The sequence below is a fragment of the Pelmatolapia mariae genome, linkage group LG4 (assembly GCF_036321145.2).
Source record: "Pelmatolapia mariae isolate MD_Pm_ZW linkage group LG4, Pm_UMD_F_2, whole genome shotgun sequence".
Lineage (NCBI taxonomy): Eukaryota > Metazoa > Chordata > Actinopteri > Cichliformes > Cichlidae > Pelmatolapia > Pelmatolapia mariae.
Window position 1 is genome coordinate 11,005,370 of NC_086230.1, and position 17,072 is coordinate 11,022,441.

Below are 17,072 nucleotides of genomic sequence, written 5' to 3' on the forward strand. Positions count from 1 at the left end.
GGACTACACTACCCATGAGGCTACATTCTTTAGGGCGATGCCTGTAACACTCTGCCTATTACCTTCATATTAAATCATTTTTGTGAATAATTTTTTTTAAATATTTCTTCACATCATTATGCGAGCCGCAAGTAGGGGTGACATGGGTCGCGAGACTGAGACACAGGCATTAGAGCCTCTTAATGCGTGTTTTGTTTGGGGCGTGGAAACCAAAAATAGAGAGGGCATAGCCTAACACATGAAACAGAAAAATACCACCGTGTAATCCCTTTATTTCAGCAAAGTAACTGGATTCTGAATAGCACCTTTTTAAACGGTAACTGTAACGGAATACAGTTACTCATATTTTGCATTTTAAATACGTAACGGCGGTACATGTATTCCGTTACTCCCCAACACTGTTTATACCTGTTGACCCGTTGTGTTACTTTATGTAGATATTCACTGCCCTGGCCCTTGCCGGGACCCTCAGCTTCAACCCTGAAAATGACTACCTGACTGCTCCAATGGGGAGAAGTTCAAGCTGGAGCCCCCCACTAGCTCCCCTCCAGAGACTTTGACCCAGGCCAGGACACCTACCACCACTCCCTTGCTGAGAGCAGCTCAGTCAAGGTGATAACTCTTTTCAGATACAGAACCCAGTCTACAAAGATTTAACAAATCCTGTTTGACTCACTATATTTTGAAAATACATAGAGCCTTTATTTCTTTCCCTTATTTGATAATGTTCAGGTAGATGTAAATCCTTCCACTAGCTGCCTGCAGCTGCTGGAGCCATTCAACAAGTGGAATGGAAAAGACCTAGGACATGACAGTCCAAACTATCACAATGAAGTGATCCTTGTAAACCTGATAGAATATCTCATAAGCTCCATTTTGATGAAAACTATTAACTGTTAACTTCATGTATTGTGCCCTTCATCCATACACATTAAGCCAAACAGCTAGACAGTTCAATGTTGTACAAAGCTACAGTGTCCAGATGTTTTCATATTTAAAAACAAAATATGTGACCAGTAAGTAAGATTTGTTTGTGGTAGGAAAGGGTGAACTTGAGCCTAAGAAAGAGGGCAGAGACATTGAAAATGAGTTTAAAACACATCTGTTGTTTTAAGAATTAATAATGGAGAAGGGAATTGATAATGGGTTTTTATAACTGTTAAATATTTTTATTGACTCGCCCTAATTTCCCCTTCATCTCTTCTTTCTCTCTTCTGCTGAAATGCTGTAGGTGAAGGGAAACTGCACCACTGACCACATCAGTGCCGACAGGCCCTAGCTGAAATTTCACAGCCATCTGAACAACATCTTCAACAATCTGCTGATCGGTGCGGCCAACATCGAGAACGCCGCCGTCAACAAGATCAAGAACCAGCTGACGGGAGAGTATGGTGGGGTGCCAGATGTGGCTCGCTACTACAAGGTAAATGTGATGCGAGACCGTGTCAGGTTAAGATTGATTGAATTTGCACACCTTCCTTTTGATGTTTCATCTTTTTCTAACAGACTATTTCTCCATTTTCGGCTCAGGGCTTTAAGAGCAGATGCAGTTAAAAATGTTCCTCAGATATTCCTTTTACGTTACAGGCTAACGGAGCGAGCTGGGTGGTAGTTGGTGACGAGAACTGTGGAGAGGGATCCAGCAGAGAGCACGCTGCCCAAGAGCCACGACACCTGGGAGGACGCGCCATCATCATTAAGAGCTTTGCCAGAATCCACGGTCAGTGTCATGGCATGGGAAAAAAAGTTTTTCTGGCATCTATTTCTCACATATGCAAATATTTTTATGTTTTAGGATCTGGTGGTTATTTATTAATATATGGACATGTGTACCACATTGTCTGGCCTAGATGCATGATCTTCCTCTCACTCTCAAGGATGATGATTTATTTTGTTTGTTTCTTTTTTCAAAACAATTCAATAATCAAAAATCTTTGTATAATACTTTTCTATCAGTCTAATAATGTTACATGTAACTTAAAAAATATCACCAAGTTATTTTTTTCCAAACCCAAAAATGGTATTTGAAACAGCCCTACACTATAGTCCTGTGCAGTTCTGATTGTAAATATGCTTACACTCACAGGTCACTTCATTAGGTACACCTGTTCTATTGCTCATTAACACAGATATTTAATCAGCCAATCACAAGGCAACAACTCCACTGATTTGGGCACAGAGACACTGTCAAGGAGACCTGCTGATGTTCAAACTCACTATCAGAATAGTGAAGAAAGGTGATTAAAGTGATTTTAGTCCAACTCAGCACCTTTAGAATGTGGTGGAACAGGAGATCCACATCATGGAGGTGCAACCACAGTTTGATGTTATCATATCAATATGAACCAAAATCTCATGAATGTTTTCAGCTCCTTGGTGAATCTGTGAACAAAGAATCAGGGCTGTTCTGAAGGTGAAAGGGTGTCCAACCCAGTGCTACCAAGGTGTACCTAATAAAGTGGATGAAGGAAGCATGACCTTATATTTCTGTTTAGCCTGTTAGAGAGTTTTCATTGGTGACCTGATTAAAGTAAGTTGTTTTTTATATCTTCTGTTGCTTCCACATAGAGACTAACCTGAAGAAGCAAGGCCTGCTGCCTCTGATGTTTGTTGACCCTCACGACTACGACAGAATTCACCCAGATGATGAGATTTCAATCACTGTCCTGAAATCATTTGCCCCTGGCAAGGTGAGCAAAAACTCTGCACTAATGAAACATTGATGCAAAGGACGAGAGGGTGGGGGGTGGGGGGCTGTTGGGGAGGGAGGGGGGGCTTGTGGGTTTAAAAAAATGTATAGCTGGAGAGGGGGCTTTGCAAACAGGGAAAGACGATGTGAAAGAGAGAACAATCACTCTCACACACACACAGACAGGATTACAGTGCGAGACGTCCCGATCGACAGGCAGAATTGCACAAATGCTCTTAGTCGACGCTTCGCAGCGTCCTCCAAACCTGCAGTACTCCTCAGTTCAGAATCACATTTATCATTCTCAGTTATTCGTTGTAGCATTTAGTTCATACGCAGGTACTCCTCTCTTCCACTGAATGTGAGCACTGATATCATTACTGTATTCCTCTCGAATGTAGAAGCGTTATTTATTATACACTGCATTTAAGATGCATGTATGACATCCCTGTCTGTACATCATTTATTGTTTGTTTCAGCACACTCAGTCCAAACAGCTGCGTTCCTTCATCCCTTCATCAGAAGAGGTGGAGGTTCAATCTCACACGGTTGTTGGGCGATTGTCCCAGTCCCAGTCTTTCTGTTTGCCCTCGCCATCACCCGGACCTGCCGGTTAGTGTGTGATTTCCTAGCGTAGCTGTAATGGGAGATTACTGAGTGTCTTTGAGTAAAATGTTTCTCGAAGTTGGCGCCGGTAGACCTGCTGTTTTCTTGCACAAATCTGGTGTCCAGATGTTTGTACACTAGCACTTTATAGAGACAGAAAGAAAGAAGTTTAAGTTTAAGGTTGTTTCACCATGCAGTGTTTCTCCTCTGCAGACCCTCTTGCAAACATGAGACTCAACATGTAATACCACTCATTAATACTCACTTTTAGATGCATATGAATAAAAGAAGGAGTAATATAAAAGTGACATGCTGAATGCTGCCTGTCTAAATGAGAGCCGTTAACTTGCTGCTTGGTTTTTACAGTAAAAAGGGGCTCGTTTGTCTATTTTCTTAACATTTAGTCTTGTTCAAATGATCTAAAGCTCATCTAAAATAAAAGCTCTCTCTCGTTGCTCTAGCTTTTATCTGAAGTGTGAGTTCACACAAGGATCTGAAGCATTAAGCACAACAAGGAAAGTGAGTGAATCAGCTGTGTGATGCATGCTTGGATGAGTTAGTATGCATTAGAGTCAGGCCAGCTCCTTATGTCCTCGATGCCACAGTTGCCCCTTGATGACAGCTAGGCAGCTAGACTTCTTCACCTCCGCCCAATAGTTATGTGACCTACAAATACAAGCCAAGGAGGGTCACCGCACTGTTCATACATTCGTGTTTTATTCTGATGGTTAAAAACTACCAAATGAAAACACCTGAAAATTAAGATCTATCAATATTATATAGTATGGATCAATATTATCTGTGATTTTGCTTTTTAAAACTACATTTCTTCACTTTCACTGATGACTTGACTTTTCATAGACGTCTGTAACCAGAGTTTTATGCAGCTTTCCAGAATTCATCAGGATCAAATGCTGATTAAAATGATCACCGTCCTTTTTAAACAGCTGCTCGTGAAGCCTACACTGTGATGTAAGGTGATGCTTATTGTTCACTGGTTACCGCTTTGGATGTTTAAATCACTGCTGTAAAGCAGCAAATCAGATGATATTGATTATGAAGGCATTGTGTGGTAGCATGTCTGTTTTGTGCTCAGGTGTGCTCTGTGTGGTCACACTTATGCTTCTGAAATCACTTTCTTTTGATCAAATGCAGTGAATAAAAATTGAACATGAACTGATGTTATTTCATAATGCCGATTCTCCTCTCATTAAACTTGATTTTGTTAAAGAAAACAGTGGAAATCATCTGCAGTTTTTTAGATCGCCAAGTTTAAAACTTCTTGATCTTTACAATGTAAAGAGCAAAATAGTAAAGATGGCATTGAGTCACTGCTTTGTGTTTCCTTTGTTAAAATCTGCACGTAATGTCCATCTTTTAATTCAACAGGAAAAACCCAAGTTACAAAATGTTATAGTGTCAGTCACTCCTTATTTCTTTGGAATTGTCTAGAAAAATTGGAAATGGATGCAGTGATTTACTGAAACAGCCAAACATACATGGACGTTTGTGCTCAGAGCAATTAGTATACTGAATAATTAGATGCTCTGATATGTTTTTATCGTTATATTGAAGTTTTGTATAGAAATTTTTTGTATATGTATATGTGGGTTGATATGAAGTCACTTGATTGATTTATAACTTGGTGAACCAAAGAGAAATGTCCATTGATAATAAATTGTGGATAATAAAGTTATTCTAAATAAAAAGAAATGCGGGGTGGCTCAAGATTTTTGCACAGTACTGTAGGCTTCTGTTGGAATCTTGCATTTCTTCCTGTATTGTGCAACAGTGTATCTGTTTATGTCTGTGTATAGGAAAATTATGCATAAATACTCAAAATTAGGTCTTTCCTTGTGCGAGAGCTCCTTCACGAAAAGGTAGGAATACAACTGGATTTATTTATTTATTTTTAAGTGGGCTGTAAGAATACAAGAATATTAACTTGGCTCTTTTAATAAGTCAGGAGTCAAACAGACAAATACATTAGATCAAATCTACAAATACACTTATTTTAACCCCGTTTTCAAACATCAAAATGAATAAAGCAAGTAAAATGTGGCACCACTGTTATATAAAACATTAACTTACCTACCTCATTTTAATGATTGCATTGCACTCTACAAATTGTTGTCCATAAAGGAATATGGACAAAAGAAATGTGAAAAAACAATACTGAAGTCTCACCATGAGGTACACCTCCCCCTGGTGGGCCTTATCTGGTATTGCAAGTGAAAAGTTTTGCATTTGTAATTTAGTTTAAAATTGCATTTAAAAAAGAAAAGTAAGTAAGAAAGCTGTGACATTTAAAAATGATTAATTTTATGAGCCACTTGTGATCCTGAATTCTCAGCAGTTTTTTTTCTGTAATTTCTGTGTCACTATTGGAGTAAATATTTTTTATACATAAATGATCTCCGTACATGAGGGACCTCTGATAATATGAAAAACATTGTGTGTGTAAGATTGTGTCATATGTTACATGAGCTATATTTCCACTATAGTCTGCCCACTATATGACGCCCTACTAGTAACTTCATTATTGGATCACAGTTATTGTTGTTCATGATGTGTATGCGGGTGTATATAATGCGTAATCATAAAATGTTTGCATTTGATTATTAATCTGAAGCTGAGACACAGCCTGGCATTTTGAATTATTAAAGGTTCACTGACATAACTGAGGTCTTGATTTAATTTGCAAATCTTCACTTCCATAACTTCTAAAGCTACATGCTTGTGGAGGTTTGCACCTTTGTAGCAATTAAATACATACAAAATATTACATCAATATTTTACTTCTATTTTACTTCTCCCATCCTCAATTATCCAAATCTCATTTTTATGATTACACACGAATCTTTGACACCTTCAGCCTTTCAGTGATTTATTTTAACACGACAAACAGAATCAGAACTTGTCCTCAGCAAGCTATTTACTTAAAATATACTCTTCTTCAGATGAAGAGTGCTAAAGTCTAGATTCTATTGATTGGGGACAAAAAAACAAAACAAAAAAACCCACACACACACACAAAAAAACCCCCAAGAACAACAACAACAAAAAAGCAAAACAAGACAGCAAGACAATCTGAAACACTTTATTTAAAACTGCACTATAACAGTGATGAATCTTAAGCTTTAAAGTGATGGCAAATTTAAACACCGCGCTTTAAATGAAACAAACACATTAGAAATGACCTCCACAGTGGCTGTCTTGCTGGAATGACCTGACCCAGAAACAACTGGTCTTAAGTTGGTTCTTTTGGAGTTGCAAGCTTTAGCGAGATATTTAAAAAACAAAAAACAAAAAAACACCGCAACAGAAAATTAATATACTCAACACGGCCCCTCTTGGTGTATTATCGTTTTTCCTCTGTTTCTCTCCCGTAAAATGGCAACTCAGGGTGATGGATGGGAAAATGACAGATTATTTTACATGAAGGCGACTCCAAAAAGATAATGTTGCTTCAAGGTTGTGACAGTGAGTCCCAATGCCTGACAGAAAAATAAATCATAAGTCCAAAAATACAAGTAAGGGTTAGCCAGAACATCCTCTACATCCACAGTGGGTGCATTCAATGATCCTTCCCTGCAGGGAAAAAAGACACAGCAGAGGTCAGACAGGTATTTATAACTCCAAATTCTTGCTTATTAAAATACATAAACATCATCAAGTCTCCTGACATATCTTTTTTTATTTTAAAGATTTACATAAAGACTACACCTCACAAAAAGATGGAGTCAGGTAGGATATTTATCTGGGCTTTTATATTGGTTCACACATCTTACACAATATATTCCCATAACTTGTTTTTTTGTGTAATTTTCTGTAAAACTAAGCAAAAACTTTTTTTAATACAAGCAGATCATCAGCTGCTTCTTTCTGTCACAAATGAAAGAAAAACGAGAGGATCATCCTTTCAGTATCTTATCATACTGGCTATTTATATACAGTGGCTTGCATAAGTATTCGGCCCCCTTGAACTTTCTCACATTTTGTCACATTACAGCCACAAACATGAATCAATTTTATTGGAATTCCACGTGAAAGACCAAAACAAAGTGGTGTACACGTGAGAAGTGGAATGAAAATCATACATGATTCCAAACATTTTTTACAAATAAATAACTGCAAAGTGGGGTGTGCATAATTATTCAGCCCCCTGAGTCAATACTTTGTAGAACCACCTTTTGCTGCAATTACAGCTGCCAGTCTGAAAACTGCAAGATCTGAAAACTGCTGTTCACAAACACTGTCCATCTAATCTGACTGAGCTGGAGCTGTTTTGCAAAGAAAAATGGGCAAGAATTTCAGTCTGTAGATGTGCAAAGCTGGTAGAGACATACCCTAAAAGACTGGCAGCTGTAATTGCAGCAAAAGGTGGTTTTACAAAGCATTGACTCAGGGGGCTGAATTTACGCACACCCCACTTTGCAGTTATTTATTTGTAAAAAATGTTTGGAATCATGTATGATTTTCGTTCCACTTCTCACGTGTACACCACTTTGTTTTGGTCTTTCACGTGGAATTCCAATAAAATTGATTAATGTTTGTGGCTGTAATGTGACAAAATGTGGAAAAGTTCAAGGGGGCCGAATACTTTTGCAAGCCACTGTACATTGAGCGTGTTCGCTTGATCAAGAAAATAAGCTCATATTTTCTTCAATTTGACAGTCACGTTTTCAGCTTTCTAGTCTCCTTTTCGTGTTTTCTTCATACAAACAAATTCTGTCTAAACAGAAATTACATTTTTTGACCCCCCCACCCCCCCCCACCCAAAAAAAAAAAAAAAAAATCACACTGAAATCTGTCAGGTAAAATGGATTTCTTTCATTTTTCCTCCCAGCTGAGGCTTTCTGTTTCAGTAAGCATGTTGATGATGATTAGTGAGCACTGACAGTGACTGAAGAACACACACACAGACTTAAAACAAGTTCAAACTGATGTTTCCTTGTAAACTGTTTGAAAAGACAATTCTAGCAAGAATTGCTAAAATACTGCCAGACTTACAACTTCCAGCTTGCTCTTGGGGACTCTGCAGATGCAGTTGGTTCCAAAGTTGGTGTCTCGTGTTTGGATGCAACGCAGGCAGCACAGATTCTCGTAGCCCTGCTTCTTCCACTTGGCAATGAGGTTCTTGTCTGCGTAGCCTTCCTTTATACAGTACTCGTATAGCTCTGCAAGGAAGAAACACAGTACAGGTTTGATATCTAGTACATTCCAGTACAGGAAATGTTAAGATAAGATACCTTTACCATCTCCCATAGAAGAAACTCATCCTGGATCAGGCAACTGTTGCATCAATAATTAGACATCAACACAAATCAAGACAAAAACCCTAAACGGGCATACACACTTTAGAATGAATAACAATTAATAATTAATAATTATCATTTGAAATATTCACCTCAAAAACCACTTCTCTGTCATGTTTATTAATTGGTTTAACTAACAGAAGAACAAATGAGTATAGTGGTTAGGCTTACATGAGGGAATCCTGTACCTCCTACCAAAGTTCGTCAATGTACAAATTACCTCGGGGAGAGAGGATTATTGTTTCGGTGATTTTTTTCCCAGCATTTTAATGTTATTTCAAATTTTTTTTAGCTTTAGCCTTTACTGCATTTCAAAACAAGCTGCTGATGCCATGACATAAGAGTTTCTTCCCAGCCACCAATGCCACAAGTCTCCGGACCAAATGAAGACACTGATGGCTTTTCATACATGCATTTTCCACATGTATAGTCCGAGTAAGTGCACTATGAATGCGTAAACCTAGACCAGGGGTCTCAAACTCACAGCCCAGGGGCCACTTTCAGCCTGTATATTGACGTGAAGAAATATAATGCAATTTGGCCCTTGAAGTTCCTTTTTTTGTTAGGGAGGATTTGTTTGTTGTTGAGTGCAATGTTAAAACAAGTTCTTTAAAAAGCAAAAAATTATTTAATACGAAGGCAAAATGAGCAGAGTACAAACATGTTGAGGGATTGGCTGCGAGTGTTTCAGTGAGAGAGTTATTTGTAAAGAAAACTATTTTCACTAGCACTCAAAAACTATTGTGTACACTTATGTCTTTATTTTATTGTGTTAATACAACCAAAATTATAGCAGAAGTGCTGCCACGTGTCTGGCCAGAAAGAGAGTACCAATTTGTTTATTTTGTAGTTCAATAAAAGGCTTTAGTTGGAAGTTTGAAAAAAATTATGTTTACTTGTGCAGTTTTGTTTTCTTATACAATATCTGAAATTAAAAAACAACAACAACAACAACAACAACAAAACACTACATTTTCTGAAATATTTTGTGGGCGTTTTCTTGTTTGTTTGTTAGGTTTTTTTTTTGTAATACTTGAAGACTAAAGTGGTCCTCCAAGGAGATGAAAGTGCTAGCAGTGGTCCATAGCTGCCCTAAACACAACCTGTGTAATGGAAACACTTCAGCTGGCTATGCCCACCTCTACTGATGGCTTTCCTTTTGTAGAATAGGTCATAGATGTATCGGCTCCGCTGATGATGCAGCCTGAAAATGGGCCAGAGGGACTCCACCTTTCGCTTCCCCTCGTGCGGCTCAGTTTCAGCTAGAACACAGAACAAGATTCAGGATGGTTAGCTTTGATACCAGGAGCATGACATCACAAGGACTACCTGCCTTGGGGAACTGATACAATGCAATGTACTAATGTGGTGAACCCACACAGGATTTTGGCACCTGTAAGCAGAAATATGATGGGCCAGGTGAGCTTCCCATTTCTTCCCAGTTACCGGATGTAGCTGATGTGAACAGGAAATCCAGGAAAACTACTGCCGCCGCCCCCACCCCACCCCAATTTTTTACTGTGGGTACATCACATAACTCAGTTGAGAGCCAACTTGTGTTTCAAATATAAACATGTACTGAAACGGAATAACCCGAATCCATCAGTGTGGGGAGACCATGCTGCTTCACAGTGTCATACACAGGACGCACTTTGCGCATACAGCCCCACGGCCGATCACCCCGAGGAACTTCCCTGGCCTACCTTCTCTCATTTTCTGATCCAGCTCGTCCAAAGTGGGCTCAATGAGCTCCCAGCCGTCTGGGGGAGGCTTTCGACTCCTCTTTACTTTTGGCATTTTGTCTCTGTTTAGCTAAAAATGCAACAAAACGCTCTCAGTATTTTCTTGTTTGTCTTACGAGCCCCTCTCAGGCGCGTATATATGACGTCACATGCGGGGGTTGATTAAAAGGCCTTCCGTCTCTCGAACGACGTCATTGCGCGAAACTTAAGATAACCTCTTTATAAAGGCGTTAAGTAACTTCTTAAAACTTGTCTCAGCCTAATAAACTATGCAAGCTCCGCTAAAATACTTATTTCGGACGGTTAAGTATGTTTTACTGTCGGGCCTGGTCTATTGCATCACTTTAGCAGTCTTACAAATTGCCTTACATTTAAGGGCATTATTTAGATTTCTTCACTACGATAGCCAATGTTATTTGGACAAATAACTAACACATTTCTTGGAATATTTTATGTGTGGTTCATAGCGGCATACGGGCTTACCAAAAAACCCCATGTGTTCACTATTTATGAACCGGCATATCCTTGGACAGCTCAAAATATACTGCTGCTTATCGCAACTGTGAGTTTAGCCAGCTGTCAGTTTGTGTCGCTGCCGTCACATTTATGTTTTCTGTCAGTGTTCACTGGTTAGGGACTTTATAGTAAAGACTTCGTTTGTCAAAATGCCAAAAGGAGGTAAGAGTGACTCTAAAAGTTGTTTGAATGGACTGAAATCATTTTTGTATGTTTGTTTGTCCCCTGTTAGCCACCCGGTCGACATGTACCGCAGGGGCGGCATTCTAACTCGCATAACTACGCTCTGAATGATGTTTCAGCATTAAGCAGGCCTGTGCCAGCATGTCTATAAACTGCTCAGATTCATCTGATGCCTGTCTGTCCGCTCTTTCTTTCGTGCTCTGTACAAAATGCGATTACATCTGTGTGGTGTAATTTTTCGTCGTCGTTCCAGGTAAGAAAGGTGGCCACAAGGGTCGGATGCGGACATACACCAGCCCCGAAGAGATCGATGCCCAGATGAAGGCAGAAAAGGAGAGGAGAAAGGTTGGTGGAGTGTACACTCAGTCAATTCAGTCATGTCCCACACAAGTAGAACGGCTGGAGACTACACTTCCCATAATGCAACGCGAAAGCAGCTGAAAAGAATAAAACATAGCCGGATACATTTTTGTTAGACACTCCTGATTGAAAGTTATCCTTGTTACGTCAGAGATGTCAAACATAAGGCTAGGGGGCTAGAATCGGTCCAGCAAAGAATCCAGTCCGGCCCACTTTTTTTTTCATAGGCTTTCTTATTGAAAAAGACAAGCCAGTCCCCCCCATAACAACTCATACCAAACCAAAGTGATTAAGTAACAGCTAAACAAGTAAATGACTGAAAAGTTCCAGTTTTCACCATCTGCTATAGAACCTTTTTATTTAATGAGCTACCAAAAAAAAGGGGGGGGGGGGGGGGATGCCATTTTATAAAAATATATCATGTAGAGAAATTGAGATGTATTGTTGAAATTGCACTTCTTTTTCTTAAAGTATCTCAGCGATTAGATGTTTAGTTAAACATCTTTATTATATATTATGTAAAAATAACAGTAATTTATGTATTGTAGCAAGAGCAAGAAGAGCAGGAGCAGGAAGGTGCAGCTCAGAATGACACAGCAGAGGAGAAGCTACCAGGTTCTGGATCAGAGGACAGCGATGATGAAGATTCCCAGGTACTGCCACAGCTTTTCCATCATATACATAAAGGCCAATGTGTTGTTTAATGTGCACACTTAAAGCACTTCCTATGATCTCAATATGTTGTTAGTGTTTGCCTTGCACTGTATGAGATGTTGGTGTTTATCTGCAGAGGAGGAGAGCCGGTGTTGAGGGATTGATAGAAATTGAGAACCCCAACAGAGTGGCTCAGAAGTCCAAGAAGGTAACGCAGATTGAGCTGGAAGAGCCCCGGCAATTGTCAAGGAGAGAGAGGTGTGTGTCATCAGCCTGTCACCTTGTATTAGTGCCAATAGGGGACTTTACTTGAAAGTGTAGTATTAAATGAAGCCTTTTCAATGAGCTTATGACATTTGGACTATTGTGGATTATGAACCTGAAGTGTCAAATTGTTAACAGTTTGAGAAAAAGCTGTTTGGTACACACAAATCTAATCTGAGGTGACTATGTGTCATAAAGGCTTTTTGTGTGTAGAACATTACAGCAAAACTGAACTCCTGTCATTCCTCTAACCTTGAAACATGTTCTTCTGCGCAGAGAAGAGATCGAGAAGCAGAAGGCCAAGGAGCGTTACATGAAGATGCACTTGGCCGGCAAGACAGACCAGGCCAAAGCTGACCTCGCTCGCCTCGCCATCATTAGAAAACAGAGAGAGGATGCGGCGAGAAAGAAAGAAGAGGAGAAAAAAGGTAAGCACCTCAGCTGTGCAGGCATTTCATAAGTGGTTATTTAACAGCACAGACTGAATTAAACAGCAGGTGGTAAATGTTGAGTTTCCTGTGAGGAAAATTGGCAATGAAAGAGAATTCTTTACATTTATTTTTGGCACACCTTACACCCTATTACTTTTTTTTAGTGTTCAGCATTCTTTTCGATGATATCTTAAGGGCAGCTGGAGGAGTGAAAATACATACTCTTTTTAATAGTATACAGTATGTATTATATATTTATTATTGTAACAGGTTTAGTTTACAATATTATATTAAAAGGTGCTTGGGGGTTAGATAAAAGCACTAATTTATTGTGTGTGATTGTAGACGGCCCTTTAAAAATGGAAAGGTGCTATAGGAGTACCAGTCCACTTACTGTTACCTCCGATCTTGTTTTATGATGTTTTTACTCATCTTATCTCCAGTTTTCAGTTAGTAATAAATAAGTTATTTTCCTCACTGACTTTCAGCAAGGAGAGGCTCTCACAATAAAGTGTTTTTTATGTTTACTAAATCAATTAAAATAATTTACCTAAAACCTTGTTTTTCTAATTCAGTACTCAATGCCAGTCATACAACATAACAATATATGCCTTACAGTTTAAAGTGGTGATAAGACTTAGTTGAGGGACAAATCACTGTCAGTTACATTGTACAAATCCTGAATTAGTGCCCCTGCCTTATTTTGCATGTGCTATATGTCCCACTTCTCTCCCATTAGCTCATATTTGTTTTTCTTGTGTCTCATACCAAGTGGAGGGCAAGCTCAATTACTCTGCACTTTTCCTGAGGAGTTGCAGCAATGGTCAAAGTGTTATTATTGGTGTTACAAAGCCAGATCGCCACAGTTATAGTAGTATTGTAATTGATGTTTGCCATACTTGTATCTCCTGGCATTGATCTGTTACGCTTATTTTCAGTTCCACTCCTTTAGAATAGCTTTGCATGATTCCCATTTCAAAAATAATCCATATTTCTCATACTAGTCTTTGGTTGAGCATTTCGGTGCGTCCTTTGTAACAATAGGCTGTTTTAGTGTCTCCTCCTTTAAGACAAACCTTTCTCTTGATTGGCTGTCCCGCCCAGTCAGCAGGCTTGAAACAACAGGTGGGCGAGGCTTCTGTGCTCATGCCAGAGCCATCTTCCTGAAATGAACATGTTCAGGATCTCTGCTCAAATTCACGTCATACAGAGCCAACAGTAGAAAAAAACCCTGTCTGACACTGAGTGTTTGGAGCAGTTTGAAGCCTGAACCTTTCACTCTCAGAGACTAATCGGAATGATCTAACTTTTTTTTTTTTTTTTAAACCATTGACCTTGATAACATGAGTGTCGACAGTTGATACAAAAGTCAGAAAGAGCATATTAGGTGTACTTTAATACATTTGTTAGTGTTGATAAATCTCTCTTGTCCTATACAGTGTGTGCATGTATTTCTGTGTGAAAGCAGTCTCCTGTTGACTCTGAGTAGAAAAAAAAAAGCACTTGTTTACACTGGCAGAACACAAAACACAGTTGAAGCCTATTAGATTTTGTCTCATCCTTGTGCTAACAATATACTCACTTATTACCATCTAACAGACCTTTGACAGTAATATTCAGTTGTTGCCATGTGTAGATATATTTCTGATAGGCAGGTCAGGCTGTGACTTGGGTCATGCACACTGAAGTTCAGAATTAAATTAAGAAAGCTGACAAAGTACTTAATCCTGCTTGGTCCTCTCCGAAAAAATGTGTCATTCATGTGACTGATTTCCTGCTCTGAGATGGTCTATTAAGCATGTAATGATGTCTAGTCTGATTCCAGAAATGTATTGACACAATCCCAGCATTTGCAGTAGTCGTGGATTAGTAGTTAATCAATCCTAGGTCCACTGCAACAACTGATTGTTTTCATCTTGAATTTTCTCTTTGCAGCAAAAGAAGCGGCAGCGGCGGCGGCAGCAGCAGCTAGAGGAATAAACTCCCTATCTCTCAAATGATGCACAGTATCCGAAGCGTTTTCTCTTGCGCTTGGACTGAGGCAATATATCTTTGACTATTTTTAAAGGAAGATCTAAGAAGAGTATTTGATATTTACTGTAACGTGTGACCGTCGGAGGAGACACCGGTGAAGAGGGGTTGTGTATATTTTGGCGTGGGAATAACGGCCTCGTTCCTTCCAGGAAGTAAAGCTACAATTGAAATCAAATTCACGTACATTGGGATGAACCCCTCGATATTAAACATGGTAAACTCATCATTGTACAATTTCAACTTTCCTAACTGAGCTTTGCCACTCTTTTTTGTTTGTTTTTTTTGGGGGGGGGGGAGACTTGCATTGTATATAACTGACTCATGAAAATATTTCAGATTAATAAGATGAACCAGTGAAATGTGTCTGTTTATTTATTTGCTTCTTTACCGGTATGTCCTGGTGTAGAGCAGACTTTTGTAACTTCAGGTGCAAGAGTCCACGTCTGGGTCCGCTGATATGGAAGTCAGATGAATCACTATTGCTGATATTTACTTTGTGGAGTCTGCCGATTCACTGCAGGTTTAGACAGCATTCATTAGGAAGATTTAAAAAAACAAAAGAAATCCAAACAGTTATCAGTTAATGTAACTGATAAATTAAAATGAGTAAAATATGGCTTTGGAAGTGTGGTAGTCATTGGTATAATGCATGGAAGCATTACCTGCAACCCGTGAAGAATTAGGAGCATTTAAATAAAGATTTGACCGGTATCCCAGATGTCACACTCATTCTATGACATGAAAAAGCTCATGGCACGATGGGTTCAGTGCATGTATTACAAATTAAAGTTTTAATCTAACCCTTTGTCGCTATCAAATTATGTTTATTGCAATAAATTAACTTGCATGCAAATAGGATAAATGGTTTCACCCTTACCCTCTTAATTCTGTTAGAAACAGTAAGTAGCAGCAAGTTCTGCTAATCAAATGAACTTGATAAACTGATCATCAGTAAGTGTGACCACCTCCATAAAAACAGAGGTTTTGTCAGTTTGCTGGGCTGTGTGTATGTTAACACAAACAGGAAAGACCTCAGCACTGATCTCAGAGGAGGAATTGTTGCTGTACATTAATCTGGGAGCAAGGTCATGTCTAAACAATTTGAAGTCTGTCATGCTGCAGTAAGAAAGATCATTCACGAGTTAAGAAGTGGACCCACACAAATTCCACCACAATGATGTGAGAGACTGATAAAGACACACAAAAGTCAAATAGTATTTTACAAGCTTCAGTCAAACCACAGGATGCAAAACTGGAGAAAAATACAGAACTGCATTTAAATACACATAAGAAGATGCATCTATGAAAATATAATTTATTTCTTTGGGAGTTATACATTTATAATGAACTGAAATGGCTGAAGCTATTAATCACATTTATCTATCATTTGATCTTAACTGTGGACGATTTAATATGTAATTAATGTGATTTCTGTTAGACGTGTGTTTGTGGTGGCACCAACTGTCCAAAGTTAGATATGAGAAGTGCCATTTTACAGCTGTTTTTCATCATGGTATGCATAGATATACTTTCACTGGCCACTTCATTAGGTACATCTTTTTAGGTGCTCATTAACTTCAAATATCTAATCAGCCAGTCACTTGGCAGCAAATCAGTGCTTTTGGGAATGCACTGATTTGCTGGTTTGAATGACATCAGAATGGGGAAGAAAGGTGACTTAAGTGACTCAATGTGGCATCATTGTTGGTGCCAAACATGCTGGCCTGAATATTTCAGAAACTGCTGATCTGCTGGGATTCTTCCACATAACCATCTTAAGGGTTTACAGACACCGGTCTATGTGAGGGACTGAGGAGTAAGGCACAAGGACAAAAGTTTTAACTGAATATAAAATTGTACATTAAAAATCCAGAAAAGCAGCTACTAAACAGGGCCAATGTGAGATAAGTTAAAAAACAAAAAAACCAAACCCACAACCCCTCCTATTATTAATGACTACATTTACAAGAAATGAAATTCTTTGCAAAGTTTTCCAATGCAATGTCTCCTACTTTCAGTCCACCATAGGAATCTTGTATTGCCTTCTTTACTCACCACCCAATTCTTTAGTGATCAGTGGAAAAACCTTAAATATTAAAAGCTTATTAGCAAATAAGACCAAATTGTTTGCTGAAATAAAGATGTCTGAAAGTAAGATTATGTGCCAAGTGTTTATTTGAATATATTTGAGTGAAATATTGCTTACCAAACTAAAGAAACAATAATACTTTGGGATTGCTGGTATGATGGAAAAGGACCAGAAGCCATTTCTGTA

General features: G+C 38.8%; 2 protein-coding genes and 1 long non-coding RNA gene across 3 annotated transcripts; 2 read left to right on the forward strand and 1 right to left on the reverse strand.

Annotated features, from left to right (window-relative positions):
• Positions 1 to 476: 476 nt before the first annotated feature.
• Positions 477 to 1,708, forward strand: LOC134625667 (uncharacterized). The gene is made up of 3 exons (XR_010093749.1): positions 477 to 612; positions 1,232 to 1,423; positions 1,588 to 1,708. It is a non-coding gene; the product is annotated as an uncharacterized LOC134625667 (long non-coding RNA).
• A 4,673-nt stretch (positions 1,709 to 6,381) lies between these two features.
• bud31 (BUD31 homolog) lies at positions 6,382 to 10,584 on the reverse strand. The gene is made up of 4 exons (XM_063470543.1): positions 10,317 to 10,584; positions 9,753 to 9,875; positions 8,309 to 8,475; positions 6,382 to 6,886 (listed from the first exon to the last, which is right to left on the reverse strand). The coding sequence occupies exons 1-4, from the start codon at positions 10,408 to 10,410 to the stop codon at positions 6,836 to 6,838; spliced, it is 435 nt and encodes a 144-aa protein (XP_063326613.1). The 5' UTR covers positions 10,411 to 10,584; the 3' UTR covers positions 6,382 to 6,835.
• Positions 10,585 to 10,911: 327 nt separating this feature from the next.
• pdap1b (pdgfa associated protein 1b) lies at positions 10,912 to 15,608 on the forward strand. Its single transcript, XM_063471428.1, has 6 exons — positions 10,912 to 11,033; positions 11,308 to 11,399; positions 11,963 to 12,067; positions 12,205 to 12,326; positions 12,609 to 12,760; positions 14,699 to 15,608. Exons 1-6 carry the CDS (start codon positions 11,021 to 11,023, stop codon positions 14,761 to 14,763), a joined length of 549 nt encoding a protein of 182 aa, XP_063327498.1. The 5' UTR covers positions 10,912 to 11,020; the 3' UTR covers positions 14,764 to 15,608.
• The last annotated feature ends 1,464 nt before the right edge of the window (positions 15,609 to 17,072 follow it).